Source organism: Gorilla gorilla, chromosome 12 (assembly GCF_029281585.2).
Source record: "Gorilla gorilla gorilla isolate KB3781 chromosome 12, NHGRI_mGorGor1-v2.1_pri, whole genome shotgun sequence".
Lineage (NCBI taxonomy): Eukaryota > Metazoa > Chordata > Mammalia > Primates > Hominidae > Gorilla > Gorilla gorilla.
Genome location: NC_073236.2, coordinates 51,208,054 through 51,218,936, shown reverse-complemented (window position 1 = coordinate 51,218,936; position 10,883 = coordinate 51,208,054). Strand labels below are relative to the sequence as shown.

The following is a 10,883-nucleotide window of genomic DNA, read 5'->3' as shown; positions in this document are numbered from 1 at the left end:
TTAAAATTTTTGTAGACATAGGGTCTCGCCATGTTGCCCAGGCTGATTCTGAACTCCTGTTCTCAAGCAATCCTCCTGCCTGGTCTTCCCAAACTGTTGGGCTTACAGGTGTGAGTCACTGAGCCCAGCTTGTACTCTTTTGATTTTAAAAAAATATTCTGAATGTGATCCACCAAATTAATTTCACCATCCACTAATAGGTAGCAACCTGAATGAAAAATACTGTTATAAACTTTACACAAAACCAGAGATTATAAACATTTGCTTCCAGGGAGATGAGAGAGGCAAAAGGTACTTGTTTGCTCTGATGGGCCCTGTTTCCTTCAGTGCCAGGAAGAGTGGCTCTCAGACCTTTCTTCTGGCATCCCTCATGTATGCAGTGTTGGTTATTATTTTCAAGGCCTTGGTAACAAAATGCCCCTAGTGTGACCACTCAGACTGACAGTCCATATCTGTAATATGGTGGTAAGTTTCCTTTGCATGTCTGTCTTTCTGGCATCTTAGACCTTTTACCTAGGAAATTTTCCTTTTTGCTTGAAGTACATCATTAAGAATTTTCAATGAAGGCAGATGCTTAAGTTTTTGTTTTCCAGAAGAGATCTTGGAAAATATAAAAGGTTGGCAGTTATTTCTTTTAGTACATGAGATAGTATTACACCAATGCTGTTGAGAAGTCTATTGTGAGGCAATGTGTCTTCTTTCTCTGGCTGCTTTTGAGATTTCTCTCTGTCTTTTTTAGGGGCAGTTTTACTCTTATGTGACTAGAAGTAGATTTCTTCTTTTTTTTAAATACTGCTTGAGATTTTATTGGGTTTTTGAATCTGTGGATAGATATCCTTCAACAGTTCTGAAAGATTTCCAGCCATTCTCTTCATATATTACCTGTGCTGTATTCTTTTCTCTCCTTTTAGAACTTCGATTAGTAAAAACATGTTTGATGTCTTTTCCCACTCTTCTTTTTTGTTTCTCCCATGCTGAATTCTGTGTAATTTCTTTTGAACTATCTTGTAGTTTACATTCTTTTTTTTTTTTTTTAGACAGAGTTTTGCTCTTGTTGCTCGGGCTGGAGTGCAATGGCACCATCTCGGCTCACTGCAACCTCTGCCTCCTGGGTTCAAGCGATTCTCCTACCTCAGCCTCCCAAGTAGCTGGGATTACAGGCATGCGCCACCACGCCCGGCTAATTTTTGTATTCTGAGTAGAGACGGGGTTTCACCATGTTGGCCAGGCTGGTCTCAAACTCCTGACCTCAGGTGATCTACCCTCCTCGGCCTGCCAATGTGCTGGATTACAGGTGTGAGCCACTACACCAGGCCTTACATTCTCTCTCTTAAAGAGAGAATGTAAGTATCTAAATCTGCTGCTAAACCATCATTGTTTTTAATTGTAGTAAGGTCTCTTTTATGTACTCACATTGATAAGAGACAAGTAGGAAATAATCTTTAAAGGGTAAACTAATTTAAATGTGTTTTCCTGTCTGTTTACAGGACTTAGTAAATGCACATCTTAGAGTTCTGGGTTTCTAATGTGTATCTCCTCTATGAAATTCTTTAAAAATATCTGTTCTTGGTATCCCTTACGTTAGTCTCTTTTAGAACTTCTAAATCAATGGACCCTTAACTTATAGGAGCCACCTGGATATTAGCAACATCTACATTAAACATGCTGAGCTTTTAAAAGAGGGCTGTTAGACATGCTAATTATTTTGAGATAATATCATTGTTGTATTGAAAACTATTGAAAACTTTAATTTTAAAATGCAAACGTTCTTAAAGTCCTGGTTAATTTTATAACTATAAAATTAGTTATAATTTTGAGATTTCTGTCTTGTTTTTTATAGGGGCAGTTTTACTCTTAGGTGACTAGAAGTAGATTTCTTCTTTTTCATAACTATAAAATTAGGTTTACTTTTGTTAGAATAAATTAAAGACAGTGAATTTGTAATTTGAATAACTACTAAAAATATACATGATGTATTCTTATTTGGGCCCTTGTGACAAAAATACTATTGTGGCTATAGAAACCTATCCTATAGTTTGAAGAACTGAGATTACTGTCAGTATTGAGAACATTCCTCCTTCATCATTAGAAAGATTATAAAAAACCAGATTCAAAGAAACTATCAATACTACTTATGAAGTATGTCTGTAAAAAAAATTAAGCCTGAATCTTCTCAGGCCTCTAGACCAGGGGTTCTCAAGGTATGGGCCCCAGACCAGAAGTATCAGCAACAAATTGCTAAAAATGCAGAATCTTGGGTCAGAAATTGGGGACCAGCAATTGGAATTTTAGTAAGTATACCAGATGATTCAGATGCCTGCTCAATTTTGAGGATGACTCTTATCAGTTTAGTTATTAGGATTTACAGGTGATGGGGAAATGTTAAAGAGCACCAACTAGATAAGGTCAATCAGTCAAAAGTAGATGTCTGGACATTCTGGGCCTCCTGATGTCTTAGAAAGCACACAATACCATCTATGATGTATTTTTGTCCACCATCCCACCCAATTGCACCTGGATCTTCCTATTTATAGGCAATTGGAACAAGCTCAGTGTGTTACCCTGTAATGATTAAAACCCAAATATAGGACTGCTATAGCATAAATGACCACTTTCTTCAATTAATAAGTGGCACATTAAAAATATATTTATATATATAATTGTTATAGATAAAAAAACAACAAAATGCCCGGGCGTGGTGGCTCACACCTGTAATCCCAGCACTTTGGGAGGCCAAGGCGGGCAGATCACAAGGTCAGGAGACTGAGACCATCCTGGCCAACATGGTGAAACCTCGTCTCTACTAAAAATAGAAAAATTAGCTGGCGTGCATCTATAGTCCCAGCTACTTGGGAGGCTGACGCAGGAGAATCGCTTGAATCCGGGAGGCGGAGGTTGCAGTGAGCCATGATCGGACCACTGCACTCCAGCCAGGGTGACAGAGCAACACTACGTCTCAAACAAACAAAAACACAACAACAAAATAAAGCTTAAGGAACATCAACCAAATGCAATATATGAGCCCTATGTAGGATACTATAAAAAGACATTCACAATAACACAGGCAAAATGAACATAAACTAGGTATAGGTGACAGAGAAATCCAATAAACATTGAATTCTTCACTGGGGAAAGAAATGATGTGTGGGATTTAAGTCTCTAACTCTCCCCTATTTACGCCAAAAGATTGTCCATGAGTTGAAAACTGTTAGAGATGGGTAACAACTCAAGAGAGATTACAGCGTCTTCCTTGTGCTTGTAAATGGCAAAAATAAAAGTAATTTAAAACTAAAACAAAACCATAATTCTTAAGATGCAGCTTGAATTCAGTTAACTGTAGCAGTTGTATATGAAGCGTTTCAAAGAAGTTAATGACATCACAGTATTTAATCCATCTGACATGGAAACCAACTCTTAACTACATCATAGTTTTTTTTTTTTTTTTTTTTGAGATGGAGTCTCGCTCTGCCGTCAGGCTGGAGTACAGTGGCGTGACAGATCACTGCAACCTCCGCCTCCTGAGTTCAAGCGACTCTCCTGCCTCAGCCTCCTGAGTAGCTGGGACTACAGGCGCATGCCACCACGTCCAGCTAATTTTTGTATTTTTAGTAGAGACGAGAGATTTCACCATGTTGGCCAGGATGGTCTCAGTATCTTGATCTTGTGATCCGCCTGCCTCGGCCTCCCAAAGTGGTGGGATTCTAGGCATGAACCACTGGCGCCTGGCCTATGGCACAGTTTTAAAACTGCATTTGCCTAGAAAGTGGACTGCTGTATATAGACCAAGTGTTGGGCTATATGACTCCATTGTCTTAGGCTATTTGGGGTTGGAGGAAGGAAGAGGGGTGAAGTAGAAAAGGAACAAGCTAATAAATGTTTTTTAAAAAGTAGAATTTAAAACAAAACCACGTTCAGCTGAACACCAGAACTCAACACCAGGATAAAAATCCAATTTTCAAAGAGCTAGAAGATCAAGCTAAGCACTTATTGTATTTTGCTGAATGTTAAAATTATATAAATGTACTACAGTTGCCTCAAGATGTTAAAAAGTCAGCTTTTCAAATCTAGTCACGGCCTACTCATATGACAGACCCAATTCAAATGAGCAAAATTAAAAAGTTACACATACAGACAACTTCTCAACCACCAGGCTGTTTAGTTTAAGTTAGAAGTCAGAAGTTCTGAGACTCTCCTTTTACCCACCTTGAGCAACCGCAGCAAGTTTTCCCTTTTCTTCAGGGCTGAGCTGCAACATCGTATCTATACCAGGAAGAAGTCTCTCTCTTTCACTACCTGGCTTCAAGAAAATGAACTGCAGCAAGACGTTCTTCAAGTGTTCCACGTTAGCTGCAGACTCCTCTCGCTCTTGATTCCTTTCCAATCTTCTTATTTCACTTTTGAGAAGCTGGTGTTAGAGAAATGAGTTAAAAATGGGCTTTAGGAGCTTCTGATTAAATATGGCAGACTGAACTCATGTATTTTTCTTCTCTTCCCCCCAAATTTCCCCCTTCCCTCCATATGGCAATAAAGGAAGGAATTCAGTTAACTACAGCAGCTGCATGTGAAGCATTTCAAAGGAGTTTATGACATCACCGTATAAAATCCATTTGACATGAAAACTGGAACTCCAACTATGAGATAGTTTCAAAGCTGCATTTGCCTAGAAAGTGGATTGCTGCGTATGAACCAAGTGTTGGGCTATATGACTCCATTGTCCTAAGCTATTTGGGGTTGGAAGGAAGAGGGGTGAAGTAGAAAAGCAACAAGTTAATACAAGAGGAGAAAAAGTAGATGAGACACATCAAGAAATTCTCACGAGAAACAGATGAAGAGGTGGAAATGAGTCAGTCCAGCAGCTTACCAAGTATCACTGACAAGAGGAGAGGATGCATCCTGTGTAAATACTGGAGTTCTTGTCTCAGAAGCACAGGGTATCATGGAAATGGAGTTGAAAGCTGGGGAACTGATGGAACGTGTCCATGAGGAGCAACTAACTGGAGCCATGGGTTGGTACCAAGATGTTCCCTCTGCCTTCTACTTTTGATAGAAACTAAGCCAGTATGGCATGGAGCTCTGAAAATGGGCTGAGGGGAACATCGGTAGCCTCCACTAACCCCCTGCCCCTACGCTGTTCCTAAAGTCCCAGGCAGTTAAGACGTCCACAGTGAACGGCACTTAATCAAAACAAAAGTTCAGACACAGTGAAAATTCAGGAATATAAGACAATGTAAAACACTATCAGAGAAATGAGGCAAAGAACGATATAAAAAAGGTAATATCATGTTCAAGTCTTTGAGGAAGATTTCCAGGTTGAAACCAAGCCATAGCTTTTAGTATATTTTCATTTTAGGTTAGGCAAGAAAGTTAGCGAACTTTGTCCTTAAACCTAGGACCATTTAAAAAAGTGACAATAAAGAAGACGAAGAAATCATGAAGAGAGTATAAATTTATGAAAATGTAACATTTGACCAGGCGTGGTGGCTCATGCCTGTAATCCCAACACTTTGGGAGGCTGAGGCAGGCAGATCACGAGGTCAGGAGATTCAGACCGTCCTGGCCAACATGGTGAAACCGTGTCTCTAGTAAAATAAAAAAAAATTAGCTGGGCATGGTGGTGCGTGCCTGCAGTCCCAGCTACTTGGGAGGCTGAGGCAGGGGAATCGCTTGAACCTGGGAGGCGGAGATTGCAGTGAGCTGAGATTGCACCACTGCACTCCAAACCTGGTGACAGAGCGAGACTATCTCAAAAAAAAAAAAAAAAGAAAATATAACATTTAAATAAGTCATTTAGGTTTACTGGGCTAGTTAGTGATTTGTTAGCTATGATAATGTTTTTATTAGTGGGAAAATGTTATTTTATAGAGATGCATACTGAAGTATTTAATGGTGGAATGTCATGATATATACAATATACTGAAAATAACTGAATTCGGCTTTAAAATAATCTGACAAGGATAGCTAGTGGCCTTGCACAGTGGCAGGACAGATCTACTAGGAGCAGCAAAGTACAGGGGAAAAGCATGTACTTTTCAGACAGCTATGAGTTTGAATTTTGTTCCACCATTTACCAGCTTCAATTTTTCTCTAAACCAGTGATGAGATTAAATAATGTATGTAGAGCCCAGGGCCTGGGTCATAAGAACTCCTCAATAAGCAGTATGACTATATTCTGAGGGGTGATTTATCAGTGAGCCAGGGTGGAAATACCTCATTTGAGTAATCCTCAACTGTTCTGCAACATTCCTAGATGTTTCTGGTGTCTACTTTAAACAGGAAAAACTTCCCATGCCACTTTGCCAACTCCACCTGAAAACTGTTTAGTAGTTCAGTACTATAAATATCAGTTGAATAATTTAAATTCACTGGTTATCTTTAGAATTCAAAGACTCACACCCATTTTTTATTTAAGCATATGTGAACAATGATTTGTGAACATCTCTCTAGTTTCTAAATCTATTACGGTTTCTTAGCAAAAGTAGGAATTAAGAAATAATCTTTATGTAATAGGTGTAAAAGAAGTATTTTGGCTGGATGTGGTGGCTCACGCCTGTAATACCCGCACTTTGGGAGGCCAAGGCAGGTGGATCACGAGGTCAGGAGATCGAGACCATCCTGGCTAACATGGTAAACCCTGTCTCTACTAAAAATACAAAGAAATTAGCCAGGCATGTTGGCGGGCACCTGTAGTCCCAGCTACTCGGGAGGCTGAGGCAGGAGAATGGCGTGAACCTGGGAGGCTGAGGCAGGAGAATGGCATGAACCTGGGAGGTGGAGCCTGCAGTGAGCCGAGATCGTGCCACTGCACTCCAGCCTGGGTGACAGAGCAAGACTGTCTCAAAAAAAAAAAAAAAAAAAAAAAAAAAAAAAAGGCAATATTTCTCACTATCAGGAATCTAATATAAAGATCAAGATGTTATAGATGCATCTGCAATGTGAATTTTTAAACTTGGGTGCATGTGTATGGAGGGTCCAGAAAACCAAACTGGCGGTTTTCACAGTGGCCAGGTTTTCTGATCTCACCTTAATTTGCTCCATAAGGACTGCATTGGTTGCCTCTGTTTCCCGAAGCAGGCCGTTTAAGTGATCTGCACTTTTTGTGGTGGAACTGAGCTTCTGAACCAATTCTTCTTTGGTAAATTCAGCATGCCATAATGGAGGCTCTGCAACATGTTGTTCCAAGAATTAATTTTCAAAATCATACATTACAGATGAAGATTCTAAATAAGAAAAATCTAAACATAAATATCTTACTATGTGATATTTTATAGGTCTGCTTTCTTTGCCATTCATCTATTCAGCATACCTCAATCAACAGATTATATGTTGTAGGTGACACAAATAAAACAGTATCTCTGTTGTAAAGCATGTAATCTAACTGAATACAAGCCCTATGAGTCCCAGTTCTGAAATTTGTCAGAATTGTGTTTACAGACAGTTTTATTACACATCTTCTTCCCATCTATTAATTTTCCAAGATCTTATGTCATTTCACGTATAAGGAAAGCATTAACATTTACTGGTCACGTATCATGTTCCCTCATAAGAATCTTCTATCAGGCAGGGTAGGTATCATTATTCAAACTTTACAGACGATGAAACAGGCTCACAGTTGACAGGTAATTTTTTCAGAAATCACAAAGTCAAATTGGCTTCTGGAGTCTGCTGCTCTATCATGATGCCTCCATGTCACCACTATTAACTTTGCCTGAAGGAACCATGACTTGCAGTTTCTACCCCACGTGGTCAGTGACCATGAATACAAATGACCCTTACTCCAGGTGATTCTGAAGTTTCAGGAAGATGACAGATTCCCCCTAAATTTTGAACAGTAATATTAATTACAGGTAATAAAATATACCAAAACATCACTACAAAAATTTAGCATTACTTCATCAAGAGGAATAAACTGAAACTGTCCGTTTCTTGGAAGGGTGAGAGGATAGTTTATCCTGCTTTCTAATACCCACCACCTATTTGTGACTATCAACTTCCCACCACTTATTTATGGTTCAAGCCTAGGGCAAGAGCTAGCATTTTATTTTAAAAAAGATTTGTTTAATAATTTTTCCATTTGGACAGTGTGATGGTTAATACTGGGTGTCAACTTGATTGGATTAAAGGATGCAAAGTATTAATTCTGAGTGTTGTCTGTGAGGGTGTTGCCAAAGGAGATTAACATTTGAGTCAGTGGGCTGGGGAAGGCAGACCCACCCTTCATCTGGTAGATGCCATCTAATCAGCTGCCAGTGAATATAAAGCAGGCAGAAAAACCTGAAAAGGCGAGACTGGCCTAGCCTCCCAACCTACATCTTTCTCCTGTGCTGGATGCTTCCTGCCCTTGAACATCAGACTCCTAGTTCTTCAGTTTTGGAACTTGGACTGGCTCTCATTACTCCTCAGTCTGCAGTCTTACAGATCCTAGTGATCGTGTAAGGTAATACTTAATAAGCATCCATCCATCCATCCCATCCATCCATCCAACCATCCAATTAGCTCTGTCCCTCTAGAGAACCCTAATACAAACAGGTAGTGGAATATTGAAAGAAATTTTATTGGAGCAGCCCAAAAAAGCATATGTACCTTAGAGTAATAGTAATTAAATAAGACAGTGAAATTAAAGAAGAAGAACATATTTAGACAGAGTAACAGGCCAAGTTTAGTTTCGGGAGAATTAAGCAGCTGCTCTAAAGACTGTGTGTATGTGCTGGCGGAAGACACAGACTCCGTGTCAGTTGTCTCCGTGCCTTCTCCCTCTTCCCGGGTTACAGTGTGCATGTCTAGAAGCGGGAGGTCTGTGTCTCTCCTTTCTCGAAGGTTCTTCAAAGATTGTTGAGAGGAAACTGGGCCTATTAGATTTTTTTTAAAGGTGAAGTGTGAGATTGTTCAAAATCTATTGATTCGGCCTTACAGAGATACACAATAAAATGAAAATATCAAATGATAGGAGTAGAGGAATTAAGTAACTATAAGATAAGTGAAAGGTGTATGAAGAATTGCTAAAACATTTCTTAAAATTTAGTCATCAAGGCCGGGCGTGGTGGCTCAAATCTGTAATCCTAGCAGTTTGGGAGGCTAAGGTGGGTGGATCACAAGGTCAGCAAGTTCAAGACCAGCCTGGCCAAGATGGTGAAACCCTATCTCTACTAAAAATACAAAAATTAGCCAGGCACGGTGGCAGGTGCCTGTAATCCCAGCTGCTGGGGAGGCTGAGGCAGAGAATTGCTGGAAACCAGGAGGCGGAGGTTGCAGTGAGCCAAGATCATGCCACCGCACTCCAGCCTGGCGACAGAGCGAGACTCCAGCTCAAAAAAAACAAAACAAACAAAAAAAAACTTAGTCATCAAACTTTTAACTATGTTAGTCATTTTAATAGAAGCTATAAATTAATTGCTACTAGCTAAGATAAACTGTTAGATAACACAGCTCATAATATAGTACTACTTATTTTTTATTAATTTAGAGTAGAGGGCCAAACTACTGCTAAATACTGGCCAAAATTAAAAGACTAGATTCTAGCAATTTTTCAAGATTAGATATTTCAGATTGCTGCATACTTCTTGAAACACACTTGCTGAAATCTGCTTGGTAGACATCCTCAATCACTGCCCTTATACCTTTACCTCTGCAGCTTCTTAATTGTTGCTGCTCACACCTACAGTGCTCATACAGTTAAGAGCCCAGAATCCAGGGCACGGAACTAATCAATTACATTGTCTAGCAAGACTTTCCTGTTTGCTGATAAACTGTAAAGTGTTATTTTTTCTGAGACAGGGTCTCACTCTGTCACACAGGTTGGAGTGCAGTGGCACGATCTTGGCTCACAGCAACCTCTGCCTCCCAGGCTCAAGCCATCCTCCCACCTCAGCCCCACAAGTAGCTGGGACTTCCAGGTGCATGCCATCCCGCCCAGATAATTTTTGTACTTTTAATAGAGATGGGATTTCACCATGTTATTCAGACTGGTCTCAAACTCCTGGCCTCATGTGATCCACTCGCCTTGGCCTCCCAAAGTGCTGAGATTGCAGGGGTGAGACACCACGCCTGGTCTAAGCTGTAAAGTTTATCAGGCCCTTTGACATGTATTGGTTTATTGACTCCAAAAATCTGAAGTTCAGAGAAATTTAATGACTTTGCCCAAGGTCTCATAACTGAGTTAGAAACCAGAATTGTAATCTAGATTTTTAAACTTCAGATTTCATTTATTTTGCATTTCATTAAATTGCCTTAGTCCTGACTGCCCTTTCTGAAGCATTTTCCTGGGTTTCTGGTAAGCTGACTGCTTATTCCACTGCTGATTGCTAGATTACAATCTCTTGTGCGACCTTTGCCCTGGCTGATTACTTCCTTTGTTGATTCTTTGGCATATGTTAAATTCTTCTGAAGTTGCTTTTTTACCCTAATAAGTGACCGATAGCTGCTAATGCTCCAGTGACAATATTTCCCATGGGAAACCAAAACACCATCAACTTGCTACTAAAATACTGCATCATCATGGCTGACATTTTTCCATCTCTTCCTGGAAGCAGAATGGAAGATACTGGGTATGGCTGAACTAAAACTCCAACTAATTGTAAATGTGAAAGCAAAGAAGCTATATTGGTTATGCAATTCTACACATTCAGTGCCGCTTGAGTGTTTCTAAGTTCCTTGCTCTAGCTAATGTTTCTATTTAAAAAGTAGATAAATTTGATGACTAACAACGGAGAACACGAAACAAATCTGGTGAATACTAGAATTAAGACATGTGTCAGCCAGGCGCAGTGGCTCATGCCTGTAATCCTAGCACTTTGGGAGGCCGAGGCGGGTGGATCACGAGGTCAGGAGACCGAGACTATCTGAGGGAGAATCTTCAGGTTTTTTCTTCTCTTTTGCTGTAACACCAG

General features: G+C 39.9%; 1 protein-coding gene across 3 annotated transcripts in view; it reads right to left on the bottom strand.

Moving 5' to 3' along the window:
* The window catches only part of LOC129531666 (ranBP2-like and GRIP domain-containing protein 4), a 68,809-nt gene that overhangs the window by 5,445 nt on the left and 52,481 nt on the right, over nt 1-10,883 (bottom strand). For 2 of the 3 annotated variants that reach the window (XM_055378237.2, XM_063695716.1), the window contains exons 21-22: nt 7,021-7,160; nt 4,204-4,405 (exon numbers count right to left, since the gene is read on the bottom strand). In XM_055378237.2, the coding sequence (XP_055234212.2) occupies nt 4,204-4,405; nt 7,021-7,160 (342 nt within the window). Of the gene's footprint in view, nt 1-4,203; nt 4,406-7,020; nt 7,161-10,782; nt 10,872-10,883 lie in introns of those variants that run through there. The other variant, XM_063695717.1, reaches the window with a different exon arrangement.